This window comes from Petromyzon marinus, unplaced genomic scaffold, assembly GCF_048934315.1.
Source record: "Petromyzon marinus isolate PM22_M1 ecotype Great Lakes invasive population unplaced genomic scaffold, UKy_Petmar_22M1.pri1.0 PM_Scaffold_58, whole genome shotgun sequence".
Lineage (NCBI taxonomy): Eukaryota > Metazoa > Chordata > Hyperoartia > Petromyzontiformes > Petromyzontidae > Petromyzon > Petromyzon marinus.
In genome coordinates this window covers 215,963-235,741 of record NW_027423590.1, presented here as the reverse complement: position 1 = coordinate 235,741, position 19,779 = coordinate 215,963, and the positions used below count along the sequence as shown (strand labels likewise).

The window sequence follows — 19,779 nt, the reverse complement described above, 5'->3', positions numbered from 1 at the left end:
CCTTAAAGTATTACGAAATAAACAAGAAACCCTCTTAATTTGAAGCTTTCGTGACTGCAGGAATCCATACTCAACGAGAAGATGAGTGCAAACTGAGCAATCATTGGAAGGACGTTATTAACCAGGTAAAGTTTTAACTGACAGTAATGTTTCCATCTTACCTGCCTAGTCAGCTGTTATTTCCGACTGTGTCTCTCTCTATGCCTCTCTTAGATCTCTCATGCTCACATGTCCTTTGGATTGCACTCTCATGCCTTTGGATTGCACCATTCTTCGACCTTATAATCTCTCACAATAACATAGCCACTTCCGTGCCCTCGTCGAGGAGGCCGCTCTCCGTTCTTACATTTACATGCTAATTTCTCACATTAACATCACTAGCCCCGCCCACTTCTTTATGACCCTTGGGCTACACCCATTTCTAACCTTTTAAAACAGTCTGCCTCAGCAGCAGATCATGCTTTCCCATCTGATGACGGACGCTTGTGTTGTGCCCGAAATGTCGTGATTTATTTTATACCTACGTGACTTCACCGAAAGAACCAAAGAGTAAAGGAACCCCTCTACAAGTCGTGTCTCGGAAGTCGTCTCATTACACTAGTACAGCACACCAGTGTGTTGCAGAGTAAAACAAAAAAAAGTTTTAGTTAATTACTGGCAAAACATCGTACTCAGATTATAAATGTTGTGGTTTTGCTCTCCAACACAGTAATGGATTAGCATGTTCTGTTGACATCACAAACCTCATTAATGTTCTGTTGACATCACAAACCTTATTAATTGGCTGTCAGGTTTAACGATATTTATATATTTATGCGATCTAACACCAAAAAAACCTGTATTATGGCCTCATAAATGTAAAAAAAGCTGAAAATGTTAAAGGAAAATAAAATTCAAGTAAATTCAGTTAAAAAGCAATTTTAATAACGGAGCAAACCGAAATGTACAGAAAGTCTTCGCTGAACGTGTGGTGTACACTAAATGTTTTGGCCATCATGTGGTTCTTCCAATCAGGAAAACTTTTTTGCACAATACAGAACGCGCACCGTTACAATGTGGAACGCGCCTTGTTACAATGCAGAACGCGCACTGTTACAATGTGGAACGCGCACCGTTGCAATGCAGAACATGTCCCGTTACAACACAGTCTCTAAGCAGTCGACGACTAACTACTTTCTTGAGCTACGCGGATGAGTGGTACAGTGATACAGTAATGCGGCATGATACAGTAACGCAGTGACAGCATATCCTGAGTTATTTGTCCCGCTATCTGTGCGGTGTGCGTAGTAAATGGTATCTTGCCAAACTTTACCATTACTACATTACTTATGGGGATTTTTTTTTGCTTAACGCGATTTCCACTTATGCGGTACTCTCCGGGTACGCATCTACCACTTAAAACAAGGACTTACCGCAGTCCAACCATTAATATAGGTACTCAATCCCTTTATACATAACCAACAACTTGTAATGCTTAATTATCAAGGCACCCGTACTACTTTGCAAATCGACAATACTTCACAACTGCACGGCAATAATATGATTAATATAACTTGCAAAGTAAATATATAGAATGGGGGAAAAAATACATAGTGAAGTAAGAAAAATGACGGGCGGCTGAAGCTCTGCCCCACTGGAGGCTGATGTCCAGTGGGGCAGCAAGTTGCAACGAATGTGTACTGTACATGAAACTCAGGCAACCGCGAAAGGTGGAGCCACAAGGCGGCGCCAACGGTGAACTGTCGCTTAATAAATTTGGCACGGTCAAATCCGTGATGGGAAAACCCGTACTGAGTAAGGATTTGTGTATTTGGAACATGACATAAAACCTCATGTTAGAAAAATAGGAAAACGTAAAAAATGAATATTTAATTTAGTAAAAAGCTATTTTATTAAAGCAAAACAAAATGTACAGTAAGTCCTCACTTAACGTGTGGTGTCTACACATCGCGTTTCTGCTATCACATGGTTTTTCCATTTGGTAAAACTTTGTGCACGTGTAACACACACCGGTACAATGCGGAATGTGCACTGTTATAACGCAGTATTTGATTGATCGACAACGTACTTTCAGCTGAGTGGCCAAGTGACGCTGAATGACACAGTAGCGTAGTGGCAGTGTACCCAGGTATTTCTCCTGCCATCTCAGTGTGGTGTGCGTAGCACATCGTATCTTGCCAAACTTTACTATTACTACATTATTTATGAGAAAATTATATTCATTTGTCATTTTCTCTTACACGGCACTCTGCGGGTACGAATCTACCGCATTAAATAAGGCCTTACTGCACTGTCCAACCATTTATACTCAAAATCCCTTTATACATAACCAATTAATTTTAATGCTCATTTATCAAGGGCCCGGTACTTATTTGCAAATCGACAATATTTCACGACTGCACATCAATGATATTATTAATAATATAACTTGCACGGTAAATATATCGAATGGGGAAAAAAAACAGTGAGCTAAGAAAAATGACAAGTGGCCAAAGCTTTGTCTCCTCACTAGAGGCGGATGTCCAGTAGGGAAGTTACAACCGATGCGTACTGTACATGAAGCTCACAGTTAACCGTGAATGGTAGAGCCACGGGGGCATGATTGGTGAACTGTAGTTCAATCAATTTGGCAACGGTCAAATCCGCGATGGGCGAGGGTTTTGGTGTATTTGAAACATGACATAAAACCTCATAAATGTTAAAAAAGCTTCAATGTTAAAATAGAAAATAAAATTAAAGTAAATGCAGTTAAAAAGCTATTTGAATAACAGAGAATCAAAATGTACATTAAGTCCTCGCTTAACTTGGGTATTCACACTACGTTTTCACTATCACATTGTTCTTCCATTTGGGAAAAACTTCTTTGTACAATACACAACACGCACCGTTACAACACAGTTTCTAACCGGTCGACAATTAACTTTCTTGACCTACGTGGCTGAGTGGTAGTGATACCATGCAGAATACCATAACGTAGTGGTGGCGTACCCTCAGTTATTTATCCCGCCATCTCAATGTGTGGTGTGCGTAGTACATCGTATCTTAACATTACATTTATGGGAAAATCTTTTAACTTCGCGTGGTTTTAGCTTACACCGGTACTCTCCAGGAACTCATCTGCTATGTTAGAGAACTCAAAATCGCTAAATACATAACCAACGATTTAGAATGCTTAATTATAAAGCAAAGCACCCGCACTACTGTGCAAATCGACAAAATTTCACGACTCCACAGCAATAGAATTAATAACATAACTTGCACGATAAAAATATATGGGGGGAAAAAAATGTAGTGGGGTAAGAACAGTTACAGGTGGCTGAAGTGCTGCCTCCTCACTGCAGGCTGATGTAGTGTGGCAGGGCAGCAAGTTAGAACATGTGTACTGTATATTAAATTCGCAGTCAAAACGTGAATGGTGGAGCTACAGGTGGGGCGCTATCGATGAACTGTAGCTAAATAAGCCCCGCCCTCATGTCTTCACACGCAGCCTCCCACTTCTAGCCCCGCCCACTTCCCCCTCATCTTCACGCAGCCTTCTACTTCCAGCCCTGCCCACTTCCCCCTCCCGTCTTCCCAGCTCAGACCTATATAACCTCTCGTCATGGCAGCTCTCTCGCCTACTTCAGCAGTTTTCTTGCTGTAGTTGTCTCACCTGATGACGATTGCTTGTGTTGTGATCGAAACGTCGTGATCTATTATTTTTTCTACCTACGTGACTTTACCGAAAGAACCAGAGTATGTAGCTAAATAAATTTGGCAGTCAAATCCACGATGAGAAAAGCCGTGATGGGCGAGGGTTTTGGTTCATTTGCAACCACACCGTGTAGAGAGCTTATTTATTCTCACACTAGGCACAACACTGGGCGTTATACAGAACATATCTACATGGCTACACATAGCCGACCCTTCTACACAACCCCATCGTCGGCATCCAACTACACAGCTGTCCAACTAGTGACGACGATGATGAGAATCATGCTGAGGATCGGCCACGCGGCTGGACGATGAAGAGAGATGACAACGAGCAGTGACGCAGCCAAGACCCGCAACAGCCCCGAACCTCTGGATCCGTCCCCCTTATTTCCCGGCCACCCCCCCTTCCAGAATCTTAGAGCAGGTTCCCAGAACTTCCCGACTGACTCCGCCTTTAACCTTTACCCCAGATACCGCCCCCCTTCTAGTTAGTCATTACATAACTTGCCCATACCCGTGATTACCCCTCCAGGCTGACAGGTGGCAACCTGTCATTATACATGTTAGAAAAAGCTGAAAACTTAAAGGAATTTTTTAAAAGTAAATGCAGTTAAAAAACTATTTTAACAGAGCAAACCGAAATTTACAGTAAGTCCTCGCTTAATGTATGGTGTCCACATACTGCATTCTCGCTATAACGTGGTTCTTCCATGGTGTCCACATACTGCATTCTCGCTATAACGCGGTTCTTCCATTTGGGTAAACTTTTTGTGTACAACGCGGGATGATAACGTAACGCAGTGGTGGCACTCACTGTGATGTGCGTAGTGCATCGTATTGACACATTTTATTATTACATCATTTATGGGGAAATTTTTTTGCTAACGCGAGACTCCAGGAATACATTGACCATGTTAAACAAGGCCTTACTGCACTGTCGAAACGTCAACATAAAGACTCAAAATCTTTTATACATAACCAACAATTTGTAATGCTGAATAATCAATAAAAGCACCCCTATTATGTTGCAAATCGGCAATATCTCACGACTGCATGGCAATAATATATTTGCTGAAAGCTCATCTCTGGCTGGATGCCTACAGCTGTGGAGATTCTCTCACTTTCCGAGTTTCACATTTAACCGGACTCCATTTCACACTGCTGGCTCCTCCTATTTAGATCCATAAACTCCACACACAACTCCACATCCACAAACTCTTGAAATTGCCTCACTCTCCCTCAGAGTCCGAAATCTCCTGCTTCACGCTGCCTCCATTCAACATGGAGGTCGAGTCCTAGAGTCAATGAAAACAGATGGTAGAATGGAGATGCCAAGAGGTGAAACTTCTTAAGTGGTTCCAAAACTTTGGCGCAGCTACATTAAATGAAAGCTGGATGATGCCTACAGCTGTATTCATTATTGTAATTAGAGAAGCCTGTGAATAAAGTTGACGCTTTGGAATTGTCACGGTCTTGGTTACAGATCTTCCCAGACTCCACTTCATATGTGTAGGGCCCTCCGACTCTGCTATCCAAATATTCCATTCACAATTCCTCCTCAAACTCCTCGAGGACGCCTCGCTCTCCCTCAAAGTCTGAATGCCCCTCCTGCTTCACGTTGCCTCCATCAACCTGGAGGTCAGTTCCTGGAGTCGAATCTTCATCTTCACATTTCACCTTCATTTCTTCACATTCCACCTTCACTCCTGGCCATTTTTCAAAACTGGTGTTAGCTTCTGTTTCTTGTTCCATGCGAGATGGGCTCAATGAAGCAATTTGATTCTCACTTCTCAATTCCACCTCCACCTCCTTGTGGATCTTCTCACGCCTCTTTCGGCCTTCTGACCGTACAAATTCCTTCCCATACACAGTGTGCTTGATGGGCGTCTCGCCTGAGTGGATTCTGTCATGAACACGAAGAGATCCTGAATCTTTGAAAGCCTTTTCAGACACGGTGCATTTGAAGGGTTTTTTAGCAGTATGTGTTTTCTGATGTCTGTCAAGATTCGATAACCATGAAAATGCCTTTCCACACACAGTGCACTTGAAGGGTTTCTCACCTGTATGTATTCTATGGTGAATACGAAGAGATCCGGAATCTTTAAATACCTTCTCACACACAGTGCACACAAAGGGCTTCTCGCCTGTGTGTGTTCTCTGATGATCCTGAAGAGTTCCTGACCGTGTAAATGACTTCTCACAAACAGTACATTTGAAGGGCTTCTCACCAGTATGTGTTGTCTGATGGCTGTTAAGATTCGATAACCATGAAAATGCCTTTCCACACACAGTGCACTTGAAGGGTTTCTCACCTGTATGTATTCTATGGTGAATACGAAGAGATCCGGAATCTTTAAATGCCTTCTCACAAACAGTGCATTTGAAGGGTTTTTCCCCAGTGTGGGTTTTTTGATGGCTGTCAAGATGTGATGACCGTGTAAATGCCTTTCCACATACAGTGCACTTGAAGGGCTTCTCACCAGTGTGTGTTTTCTGATGGCTGTCAAGATGTGATGACTGTGTAAATGTCTTCCCACACACAGTGCATTTGAAGGGCTTCTCACCAGTGTGTGTTTTCTGATGGCTGTCAAGATGAGATGACCGTGTAAATGTCTTCCCACACATAGCACACTTGAAGGGCTTCTCACCAGTGTGCGTTTTCTGATGGCTGTCAAGATTCGATAACCATGTAAATGTCTTCCCACACACAATGCACTTGAAGGGCTTCTCGCCTGTGTGTGTTCTCTGGTGTATTTTAAGATATGGCGATTGCGCAAATGCCTTCCCACACACAGTGCACTTGAAGGGCTTCTCTCCAGTGTGGGTTCTGTAATGGTTCTTCAAGTTGCTCATCTGATCCGTGCTGTATGGACACTGGATGCATTTATGCCTTTTAGTTCCAGCTTGTTCCGAGTCTCTCTGCTCCATGTGATTCATCTGCAGATATATACACATATTACACACAATATATAGGCAGACCTCACTTAGCACAAACAAAGTGAGACAATTCCTCATCATGCTTTCTCCTGCAGAATCTTTTTACAAAAAAAATACCTATAAAGCGCTTGCAGTAGCGCTACCCGAGGAAACGTTCCCACTCCAATCATTCGTTCAGACAATGAGAGCGACACGCTGAGCCAACCAGATCCCTTTTCGTGGTCACGATTACATCTCATATTACAGTGCTTTTAGCCAGATGAAAACTCATGAGACTAGGACAGTTTCAGGCTCTTCCCAAAAGAAACCTCACCACAGAAATCTAGACTGAGGGCATTACTAAGATCACGGAGGTCCTGGAGCTGTTCTCTAAAAAGTACCCAGATACCACGTGATAAGCCCCGGGTTGAGCCAGCGCTATTCGTATTTCACATCTGTTAACTTTAAAGTCGTTAAATTGACAATTTAGTACTATTAATTATACTCTTTGGTTCTATTCGGTAAAGTCACGTAGGTAAAAAATAAAACAACAAAAAATCACGACGTTTGGGTCACAACACAAGTGGCCTTCATCAGGTGAAGCGACCGTACTGTCCAGAGGACAGCGTTGGAGTGAAGACAGCCAAGCCCAGGTCGCGTCCTTTAAGCTGTGTGGGGAAAAAAAAAACGCCTTGACAAAGGAATTAGCATAAAATGCTGTAGAGGACCGGCACGGGGGGGGGGGGGGGGGGGGGAGTTTACAAATGTTGGTGTGAAGGGAAATAAGCTGGGAAACAAAAAACGCCTCGACAAAGGAATTGTCATAAAATGCTGTAGAGGACCGGCACGGGGGGGGGGGGGGGGGGGGGGGAGTTTGCAAATGTTGGTGAGAAGGGAAATAAGCTGCTGTGAAAGTTTGGGATACACTACTTCAATAAATATACTGTACCACTATTCAGGGTGTTGATGTCCGCGTTTTGGTTGATACGGGGGCATCTGCTACAATAATTTCAGATGTTATTTTTAAATTGTTGTCAATCCCTGCGTCGTGCGTTCGCCCTGTATACGATGTGTGTGTTGCGGCTAACGGGGGTAGTATGGGGATCATTGGCCAGGTTGACGCATGTATCGCCATTGGGGACATTCAGGCGTCGGAGCCAGTGTTGATCTCGCGCACGTTGGCCGTGCCGTGCTTGTTGGGCACTGATTTTTTGGCAAGAATGCCGGTCAAGATTCTCGTGGACCAGGGTTGTCATGAGCTACCGTCGGGTCATAGATTGCGGTTTTTGTCATCACCGCTCCCCCGACCAGCGTCCACCGAAACGGTTCAGGCTTTGGTTGATGCCACCGTTCCAGTTCCATCGGGTTCACAAATGTTGATTCCGTTCCGTTATCGCAAGCAAATCTGTTGCGACGTCCTGGTAAATGGTGTCTTGTTGACGCCTTTAAATGCTGCTACGCAAAGGTTGAGGTTGGTTTGTGCTCAGACCATTGAATGGGTCAGGCCCCGTTTCTGCAGGTTTTGAATGGGGGACCTGGCGATCTTGTTGTTCCCACGGGCACTGTCCTCGCTCATGCCACCACCGCTTTTACCAAACGTGAGAAGCGCACGTCGGCGCAGGCTGTATGCGCTGTCATTAAAAGGTGTTCATCGGACGATCAATGGATTGCCGAATTGTGTGATGAAAACGCATCGCTGTCTCCGGCTCAGCGTGAAGATTTGCGGATGCTTTGTCCGGAGCGCGGTTCTTCTCGACCCTTGATCTATCTTCTGGGTTTCGGCAACTGCCCTTCGATGAGTCTTCGAGGCAGAAGACCACGTTCCGAACTCCGCAAGTTCTTTCAACTTAATTGTTTGCCGATGGGATTGAATGCCGCACCAGCCACATTCCAGAGACTCATGGAACTCGTCCTGGTCGGTCTCCAATGGGACACTTGCTTAATTTATCTGGACGACGTCATCGTGTTCTGTCGGTCGTTTGATGACCACCTCCTCCGGCTGCGCGCTGTTTTTGAACGGATGCTCTCGGAAAATCTCAAATTCAAGCCGAAAAAGTGTCACCTCTTGCAGACTTCCGTTCGGTATTTGGGCCACATTGTGAGTGCGGACGGTATTTCCACCGATCTTACAAAGACGGCGTGTGTTCGCGATTGGCCGGTTCCCGTGAGTGTGGGAGCTTTGTTGGCTTCGCCTCCTATTATCGCCGGTTCATCCCTCGGTTCGTTTCCATTGCGAAACCGTTGCTATTTCTTCAGTGTGATGTCCTCTTCGCCCCCTCCCAACACGATGCGTGCAGTTACTGCTATAAAGTCCGTAGATATTAATATTATTACAGCGCTTAGATAGCATTATTGTAGTATTATTGTTTACTATTATTAAACATATACGTTGGCAGATATTACAATAATGTTTGTGTGCACAAAACTAATTTTTCATTATTACGTTGCTAAATATTCCATTTTTCAGCTGTGCTTTTATGACGCTGCGACGGTCTACTGCCAGTCTGATGTGGCCTGCTGCCTGCTGATTCATTAACGTCAGTGCACTAGCACTCTACACTGCTCATTTTCCTTTTGACCATTATGAGTGTATGCCAGTCTATAATCTGTTGCCTGCCTCTTTACCTCACTCAGTGTACTGCCAGCCTTTCATGTCGACTGTATTCTGCTTCGATTTAAAGCTTTCGTGACTGCAGGGATTCATCTTCTTGGTTCTTTCGGTAAAGTCACGTAGAAAGGAAATAAAATAATAATAATAAAACATAAAATAAAATTTTCACGACATTTCGGCCACAACACAAGTAGCCTTCTTCAGGTGAAGGAACAGAACTGTTGGGACGACAGCACTTCAATGAACACTAAGCTTCACAGCATCTTTTAAGCTGGGTGGGAGTAGCAGAGCGCCTTGACAAAGGAGTTTACATATCAACAGAAGAATTTAGCATTGAAATAACTGTGTTAAAGTGTTGGATTAGCAGGGTGTTAAAGTCAGAAATTAGCATGTAACTGGGAGATTAGCATGACGTTAATGTGAGGGATTAGCATGTAACTGGTCACGGAAGTAGCTATGTTAAAGTCAGATTTTACATATCAACAGAGGTATTTAGTATATTGACGCTAAGTAACTGCAACTACCCAACTATCATACAATAAGCCGATGTGAAATAACTATGTATAAACTACATCAATATAATAAATGTACTCAATATATTCTTCAATAAGTTAAGCTATTAACATAAAGTAACTGGGTATACATGACACTATATATGAAAACCATATAGTAAACTGATAAAAAAACTAAAATATAAACTACATCAATGTTATCAATATACTCTCCAATCGGCTGAGCTACTAACAATAAGTCGTTATACATTGCAATTCTATGTCGAAAAAAAAGGTGGCGTTTTTTTCTTTTCAACGTTAGCACCACGGAAAGCGATGAGCTTTGTTCAGACGGACGAGTCCATCTATGCTCGGAACGGAGGGGGGAGAAACAGCCACGATGCGCTGCTCTGTCCTGTGTTACAACTATGTTATAAACTAGAATACTATACATTACAATGTTATACCTTTCAATCTAAACTACATTGTATATCGTATACACAGCCCAATGTAAGCTCTAACACTATGCATTATATTGATGTCTCCAACTAAACTTTTTTCTACATTACACCACTATACATCATAATATACACTGCCATAGACAAACCCCACCCTTGAATTATACAGTGCAATATTACAAGTCTAATATTTTATAGTCTAAAGTATAGGGTAGTGTATAGTAACGCATTTTCGACATAGAATTGTAATGTATAACGACTTATTGTTAGTAGCCCAGCTGATTGGAGAATATATTGAGTTTATTGATACCATTGATGTAGTTTATATTTTAGTTTTTTTATCAGTTTACCATATGGTTTTCATTATATAGTGTAGTATATACCCAGTCACTGTATGTTAATAGCTCAACTTATTGAAGAATATATTGAGTACATTTATTATATTGATGTAGTTTATACTTAGCTCTTTCACATCGGCTTATTGTATGATAGTTGGGTAGTTGCAGTTCTTTAGCGTCAATATACTAAATGCCTCTGTTGATATGTAAACTCTTACTTTAACATAGATACTTCCGTGACCAGTTACATGCTAATCCCTCACATTAACATAATTCTAATCTCCCAGTTAGCTAATTTCTGATTTTAACAGCTATTTCAATGATAAATTCTTCTGTTGATAAGTAAACGCCTTTGTCAAGGCGCTCTGCTCCTCCCACCCAGCTTAAAAGACGCTGCGAAGCTTAGCAGTGTTCATTGAAGCGCTGTCGTCCCGATAGTTCTCTTCCTTCACCTGAAGGCTACTTGTGCTGTGGCCGAAACGTCTTGAGAATGTTATGTTTTATTTTTATTATTATATTTCCATTCTACGTTACTTTACTGAAAGAACCAAGAAGATCTTCTAAAATAATAAATTGATAAAATAAAATAACACAATAAAATTCTCACGACGTTTCGGCCACAACACAAGCGGCCTTCATCAGGTGAAGGGATTAGACTGTCTGGAGGACAGCGCTGGAGCGAAAAAGCCACGCTCAGATCGCAACCTTTAAGCTGTGTGAGAAGAAACAAAGCGCCTTGACAAAGGAATTAGCATATAATTTAGCATTGAAATAGCTGAGTGATTAGCTTGTGACTGGTCACAGAAATGGCTATGTTAAAGCATACACATCCACAGAGGCACCCCCTTGACAAAGGAATTAGCATAGAATTTACATTGAAATAGCTGAGTGATTAGCTTGTGACTGGTCACAGAAATAGCCATGTTAAAGTCAGAGCATACACATTTACAGAGGCACCTAGTACAAATCAAACAGGAGAATTTAGCATTGAAATAACTAGGAGAATTTAGCATTGAAATAACTCGGAAGAGAGGAGGGGGAGAGAGACAGCTGCGGGGCACTGTTATACTCCATGTTGTAAACCATACCATTAACCGTGGTGTGAGAGGTATTAAGAGTCAATGCCAGAGTCAATGCCAGCTCTTTCGCTGGCATTGACTCTTAATACCTCTCACACCACGGTTAATGGTATGGTTTACAACATGGAGTATACCAGCGCCTCGCAGCTGTCTCTCTCCCCCTCCTCTGTTCCGAGTTATTTCAATGCTAAATTATCCTAGTTATTTCAATGCTAAATTCTCATGTTTGATTTGTACTAGGTGCCTCTGTGAATGTGTATGCTCTGACTTTAACATAGCTATTTCTGTGACCAGTCACAAGCTAATCACTACGCTATTTCAATGCTAAATTCTATGCTAATTCCTTTGTCAAGGGGTGCCTCTGTGGATGTGTATGCTTTAACTTTAACATAGCCATTTCTGTGACCAGTCACAAGCTAATCACTCAGCTATTTCAATGCTAAATTCTATGCTAATTCCTTTGTCAAGGCGCTTTGTTTCTTCTCACACAGCTTAAAGGTCGCGATCTGAGCGTGGCTTTTTTGCTCCAGCGCTGTCCTCCAGACAGTCTCGTCCCTTCACCTGATGAAGGCCGCTTGTGTTGTGGCCGAAACGTCGTGAGAATTTTATTGTTTTATTTTATCAATTTATTATTTTATTCTCATTCTACGTGACTTTACCGAAAGAACCAAAGAAGATGAATCCTTGCAGTCACGAAAGCTTGAAATCGAAGCCAAGATGTATTCTGCTTTTTCAACTGCTGCCCATATTGCCAGCTTTTTATGTCGACTGTAGCAATGCTTATGTCATTTAGTCGGCGTACTGGCAGTCTATAATTTAGACTGCAGCCTGCTTCTCAACTTACCTGTGCGTACTGCTGCTCTTTAATTTACACTTGTTTCTTCAATGCATTTCTATTGTTTCGATTGCTCACACCACGCTATTTACTCATACGTAGTACTGCGATAGTGATACCTGTGCCATCATCGCGGATTGCTGTGCACGTCAATGTGTGTGTGTGTGAGTCGATGTGTGTGCGTGTAGGTCCATGCGTGTGTTTGAGTCATGTGTGTCTCTGTCTTTTTCGAACGGACAGCGCCAGATGTGTGTGTGTACGTCAAAGTGTTTGTGTGTGTCAGTCCAAGTGTGCATGTCAGTCCATTTGTGTGCGTATCAGTCGCTGTATGTGTGTGTTAGTCCATGTGTGTGTTAGTCGATGTGTGTGCATGGCTCCATCTGAGTGTGTAAGTCAATGTGCGTTTGTGTGTCTATCGATGTGTGTGTGTATGTCGATGTGTATGTGTGTCAGTCCATATGTGTGTGTGTTAGTCCATATGTGTGTGTGTGTTAGTCCATGTGTGTGTAAGTCCATATACATGTGTGTGTCACTCGATGTGTGTGTGTAAGTCAATGCGTTTGTGTGAGTCGATATGTGTGTTAATCCATGTGTGTGTATCTAAAGTAGATGTCTGTGTGTCGCAGTCCATGTGTGTAGGGCAATGTGTGTGTCAGTCTATGTATGTGTAAGTCCATGTGTGTGCGTCTTAGTCAATGTGTGTGTGCAAGTACATGTGTGTGTGTGCAAGTACATGTGTGTTTACGTCAATGTGTGAGTCCACGTATGTCTGTGTGCGAGTCGATGTGTATGTCGATATATGTGTGTAACTCCATGTGTGTGTATCTAAAGTGGATGTCTATGCGTGTGTGAGTCCACATGTGTGTAAGTCCATGTGTTTGTGTGTGTGAGTCGATATGTCTGTGTATGTCAGTCCATGGGCGTGTGTGTTAGTCGCTTTGCATGCGTGGCTCCATGTGAGTCAGTGTAAGTCCATTTCTTTGCGTGTCTGTAGGTCCATGTGTGCATGTGAGTAAATGTATGTGCTTTATTGACCTGCTCAAGGCCTATGATACCATCAGTAGGCCTGGCCTCTGGGTTGTTCTTCATGCTTTTGGAGTCCCTAACCCTTTGCTCACGATCCTTAAGGACCTTCATAATGGTGAGCGGCCCTGCGTCAAACTACGTGGCAGTCAGAGCCATTCCCTCTACACCTTGGGGTGTGATAGGGATGTCCTCTAGCTCCCACATTACTTAACATATCTTTTGACCATGTAGTTCGTGAAGCCTTCAATAGCTGTACCGGAGGAATTCACATCTGGTACAGATACAATGGGAGGCTGATCGATGCCCAGGTGCCGTGAAGGGATGGCTCCCTATTGCTCAACCATGTTATGTATGCCGATGCTCTGGTGATTGCTGGTCACTCAGAGGATGCGTGGGAGGCACTGCTGCTGAACCTGGAGTTTGCCACTAAGAGTTGGGGCCTTACCATCAGCTCCACCGAAATTAAGCACCTGCCTGGGTATTTTGTACCATCGCCAATCCAACCCCACAACTCACAATTGGTGATGCGGCAGTTGTGGAGAGATTGGAGAGATTCCCATACCTGGCCAGTGTGCTCATGACCGGCTCTGGTTTAACAGCAGAGGTCTCACTCCAAATTAGTCGAGCTCCATTATCTTTTCATCGGCTGCGTTACGCTGTGTAGAAGCTACCTGGTCTCTCGCTCCGCATCAAGCTCCAGGTCTTCTTGGCCACGGTAATACCCTCCCTTCTCTACGCTTGTGAAGCGTGCACCCCCCGTAATGGAACATCTTCACTGGTTAGAAATATTTAGGCTGGCCTGCTAATGATCCATCCTGGATTTAACCATGTGTGTGTGTGCGTCTAAGTCGATGTGTTTCTATGTGTATGGGTCGATGTCTGTGTGTAAGTCCATGTGCGTGTCTGCCTTTTTCGCCCGGGCAACGCTGGGTACTTACCACTAGTGTTAGATAAATATTGCAGTCTGTGGTGCAATTTGGTGTTTGTGGTGCAGTGTGTAGCGGTAGTGTAATGGTTAGCACGTTGCAATACGAACCCGGTGTTCAGTGAAGATTATCTGAACTGATCCTGGGCTTCCCCTAAGTCGACTCAGCCTCAAATGAGTGCTTGGTGCACTGTGTGAACATCACCACTGAGAAGACAAAGGTGGTCGGGAGTGGTGCTGGCCACCCACCCCCTCGTGTGCCGTTCCGGCCTTCATAGGTGCTCACTAACAAAACTTGCCCTAACAGTCCGTTAAGGCTATACGGGGGATCTTCGTAGTGTATTGTGTGGTTTATAATGCAAAGCTCATCGGATTATTCCAGTCTCAATGAAGATTCTGATACTGAAAGCTGTTGGTCAATCTGCCTCTTCTCCCAGTGCAAGGACAGGTTTTGCCAACATACTATTCACCAGGTTAATCCACGGCTATGCAAATATCACCAATCACAGCATTGTGGGTTCAGCACTCTGGTGAAATGTAGCAGCCACCCTGATTAGCAAGACAATGCAAGTCGTGAGTCTGTCTTGAAAACGCACTTCTTTAAATTAGCCTTAACTCGGTCTTGATTTGAAGCTTTCGTGACTGCAGGAATCCATACTTTCTGGTTCTTTCGGTAAAGTCACATATATATAAAATAATTAAAGAAAACACTACGTTTCAGTCACAACACAAGCGTCCGTTTTCAGGTGAGAAAATTATCTGCTGTTGTGGCTTTATATAGGCACGGGGGGGGGGGGAAGGAGTTTTGTCGAGTCGTGGTTGTAGGAGTTAACGGGGGAGAGGGGGGGTTTGTGGCGTGCAGTGAAGGGTGGGGGCTGGCACAGGGGGAGAGTTTGTGGCGTGCAGAGACGGGTGGGGCTAGAGAAATTAGCAAGTAAAGGAGCTCGAATTAGTAATTGGACAAGAAACACGGGTGGGTGAGTGAAAATCATAGCAGTTAAAACTTGACGCGGTTTATCACATCCTTCAAACAAAAACAGACAAAACTTTAATCGAGAAGATGGATTCAGATTGAGCCATCATTAATTTTCACCATTTACTTTGATTCTGAGAATGTGGGTCAGTCAGCGGGTGGGGTGGCCGTGTGAATGGGTGAGTAGGTGAGCAAGTGGGTGATTGAGTGCGCGAGTGGGTGAGTAAATGAGTTGGTGAGTGTGTGGGAGCTAATGGGTGATTGAGTGGGTTAGTGGGTGAGCAAATGAGTGGGGGATTGAATTGGTGAATGAGTGAGCGAGTGGGCAAAATGGCCTTGATCTCACCCCCAGTTCTGGTCGTTTAACCTGCAGGTTCTGCGTATTTCCTGATTTCCATACACAGGCGCATTGGTGGGATCTACAGATGAAATGCGCCACTTGACCAATGTATCTATGGGATATTTTTGGCAGTATCAAAAATGATGAAAAAGTAGGAATAGGCTTTATCCTTTCTGACAATAAAACATAAGGTGTTAAGATGTTCAAACACCAAATAGCATTTGCAAGGAATTAAGTCCGCATTAACCACACGTACTTGTGGCAAAACCTGGAAACAAACATGCTCTGAAAATATATCCATTGTTCTCGAAACTGATTGGTTTACACTAGATACATCCCATCCTTCTTTATGGCCTTGTCTCACCAGTGTTAGACCAGAAAACGCCAAACACTAATAGCTCGGGTAGGGCAGAGTATGAAAAATAAGAATAGGTGTTTGGATGTAAAACACTAAATAGATACCTTTTGCAAGGCATCAAGTCTGCATTAACCACAAAACATTTTGGAAAAATAGACTTAGGCTAAGAAATTCACAAATAATAAATACATACAAATTAAGTGTACGAGTCCAAACTGCAAACAAGCCACATTTTGCAAGGTATCAACAAGTCAGCATTACTCTTTGTTTTTTTCGGTAAAGTCACGTAGGCAAAATAAAATAAATGAAAACTCAATTAAATCACGACGTTTCGGAGGCAACACTAGCTTCCGTCTTCAGGTGGAAACCGTTACAGCAAAATTGCAAGGTGTTAGGATGTTCAAGCAAAAATGCTGACGGTTTCCACCTGAAGACGGAAGGAAGCTTGTGTTACCTCCGAAACGTCGTGATTTAATTTAGTTGCTTTCCTTTATTTTATTTTACCTACGTGACTTTACCAAAAAAAACAAAGAGTATGAATCCTTGCAGTCACGAAAGCTTCAAATCTAGAAGTCAGCATTAACCACATCGTGCTCATGGTATACAGTATTTTACCACAAGTATCAAGTCGGTATTAACCACATGCATTTTTTTGTTTACAAGGCTATTTGTCCATAGATCTACTCTTTCGTTGTCTGACTTGTTATTAAACCACTGGACAATCTAAAAAATGCGAAGCACATCTGATTGTCTGCGAGTGAGTCTCTGCGTGAGTATGTGGGTCTCTGTGTGAGCGAATGGATTTTATGTGAGTTAGTATGAGTCTGTGTAGGTCAGTGTGTGAGCCTATGGATTTCTGTGCGTCTCTGTGTAAGTCTGTGCGTGTCTGTGCGAGTCTGTGCATATCTGTGAGTCTGTACATATCTGTGAGTCTTTGCGTCTCTCTGTGCGAGTGTGTCTGTGCAAGTGTCTTTGTGCGAGTCTGTACGTGTCTGAATGAGTCTGTGCGTCTGTAAGTCTGTGCATATCTGAGTCTGTGCAAGTGTTTTTGTGGGAGTGTGGGTCTCTGTGTGAGTCTGTGTCTCTGTGCAAGTCCGAATGACTTACGGTAATAGTTTTCCAGGTTTCACGCAATTTGGATCAAAATAATATAGCTTCCCAAACTTGTTTGTAACCACGCAGTTTAGTCTCTTGGCATCCCCATTCTGCCATCTGTCCTCATTTAAACCGCCTCTATTATTAAAATTACTAAAGTTTAAGTGCGTATAACTTTACATCATTGCTATTATCATTACGTTGCTTTGCTGTTGTCTGTCCTTGAAAACGAGTTTCTTAGCTCAATGGACTTCACGCGGGAAACGAACTTCCGTCCCATCTCTGAAATGGAATCGTTGACTCAATCGGGAATACGTGCAGAAGCATCGGAGCCCCGAGTGCAGAAAGTCGTCAGAAGGCTCCTGAACTCGAGTATCGACACATTGTGAGGTAGGTTAATACAATAAAGACAATAAAACAATTCAAGCAAATCAATCAGGCAAGGGCAGGAGGCAACCCCTGCATGGCTAGGCCCCACATCGTACTGTTGCAATGTCACAACCTGGACATCGATCCATAGCTGCTACTCAATTGATGTCCCTACGAGAGAAAGAACAAACCAAGCTTTACCTGGGTAAACAACTATAACAACCACGATGTCAACATCTCACCTCGGATCAAACTGAGTAACGAGCAGAGCGCTGCGGCTCCTGGAGTTTCGTGACGTCACGCGGAAACGTGTCGGTGATTACATGACGTCACTGGTGAAGGACACTCTTACCGCATAGATTATGTTAATGACTTATTCAATATATGGGCGTGGCTTTGCCGACATGAATTTACCAGGAACGGGAATCGGCAGTGAGCAAGCTGACATGACGTCACGTACCGATGGCGTCACGCTGAGTGGTTACGTCAGAGAGCGAGGCAAGTCATGCTGAGTGTTGTTTTAGAGTCTAAGTTTCTTTAGATTTCTTTCGCATTTCTCCTATTTTACAGAGATCATTAGGGTGCGTGAGCTCAACAACCTGAATATTGCTGTAGGAAACGAGTACAGTGCAGGGTCCTTAAGGAATATTGCACAGCTGTGAGTGTTGTGTGTACACTGTGCAGTGTGTACACTCTATGTATGTACAGGCCGTGCTGTGTGTACATTGTGTACTTACGCTGTATACAGTGTCTGCATACATTGTGGGCTGTGTGTGGTCTGTGTAGTGCTGCTCATTAGAGGGAATGAGGAGCGAGGGAGCAAGAACAAAATGCCGGGAGGGGGGAGAAAGTGAGCGGGCTGGGAGTGGGAAGCTGAGGAAATCTGGAGATGCGGATATGAAGACAAGACCATAACGCAGTTAAGGTTTTACCTGGTTAATAACATCCATTTTTTATAGTAGCCCGAACGTTTGCAGAGCACCTTGGTCTGGGAAAAAACAATGAGAGCCCACAGCGTTATAGCATGAAGCCATCCAGATATATAAACAGACATAACTTCAACCGAGAAGATGGAAGGATGTTATTAACCAGCTAAAACCTTAACTGCGTTATGGTGTTGCCTTCATATCCGCATCTCCAGATTTCCTCAGCTTCCCACTCCCAGCCCCGCTCACTTTCTCCTCCCTACCCCCCCCCCCCCGGCATTTTGTTCTTGCTCCCTCGCTCCTCATTCTCTAGTGAGCAGCACTACACTCCTCTTACCCCACAACCCCCTCTCTCTCTCCTGGCTCCCTCGCTCCTCATTCCCTCTAGTGAGCAGCACTACCCTCCTCTTACCCCACAACCCCCTCTCTATCTCCTGGCTCCCTCGCTCCTCATTCCCTCTAGTGAGCAGCACTACACTCCTCTTACCCCACAACCCCCTCTCTCTCTCCTGGCTCCCTCGCTCCTCATTCCCTCTAGTGAGCAGCACTACACTCCTCTTACCCCACAACCCCCTCTCTATCTCCTGGCTCCCTCGCTCCTCATTCCCTCTAGTGAGCAGCACTACACTCCTCTTACCCCACAACCCCCTCTCTATCTCCTGGCTCCCTCGCTCCTCATTCCCTCTAGTGAGCAGCACTACACTCCTCTTACCCCACAACCCCCTCTCTATCTCCTGGCTCCCTCGCTCCTCATTCCCTCTAGTGAGCAGCACTACACTCCTCTTACCCCACAACCCCCTCTCTATCTCCTGGCTCCCTCGCTCCTCATTCCCTCTAGTGAGCAGCACTACACTCCTCTTACCCCACAACTCCCTCTCTATCTCCTGGCTCCCTCGCTCCTCATTCCCTCTAGTGAGCAACACTACACTCCTCTTACCCCACAACCCCCTCTCTATCTCCTGGCTCCCTCGCTCCTCATTCCCTCTAGTGAGCAGCACTACACTCCTCTTACCCCACAACCCCCTCTCTATCTCCTGGCTCCCTCGCTCCTCATTCCCTCTTGTGAGCAGCACTACACTCCTCTTACCCCACAACTCCCTCTCTATCTCCTGGCTCCCTCGCTCCTCATTCCCTCTAGTGAGCAACACTACACTCCTCTTACCCCACAACCCCCTCTCTATCTCCTGGCTCCCTCGCTCCTCATTCCCTCTAGTGAGCAACACTATACTCCTCTTACCCCACAACCCCCTCTCTATCTCCTGGCTCCCTCGCTCCTCATTCCCTCTAGTGAGCAGCACTACACTCCTCTTACCCCACAACTCCCTCTCTATCTCCTGGCTCCCTCG

General features: G+C 44.2%; 1 protein-coding gene across 1 annotated transcript; it reads right to left on the bottom strand.

Annotated features, from left to right (window-relative positions):
- Positions 1-902: 902 nt before the first annotated feature.
- LOC142923695 (uncharacterized) lies at positions 903-17,883 on the bottom strand. The gene is made up of 2 exons (XM_076064653.1): positions 17,750-17,883; positions 903-6,630 (listed from the first exon to the last, which is right to left on the bottom strand). The coding sequence occupies exon 2, from the start codon at positions 6,628-6,630 to the stop codon at positions 5,239-5,241; it is 1,392 nt and encodes a 463-aa protein (XP_075920768.1). The 5' UTR covers positions 17,750-17,883; the 3' UTR covers positions 903-5,238.
- Between the last annotated feature and the right edge of the window lie 1,896 nt (positions 17,884-19,779).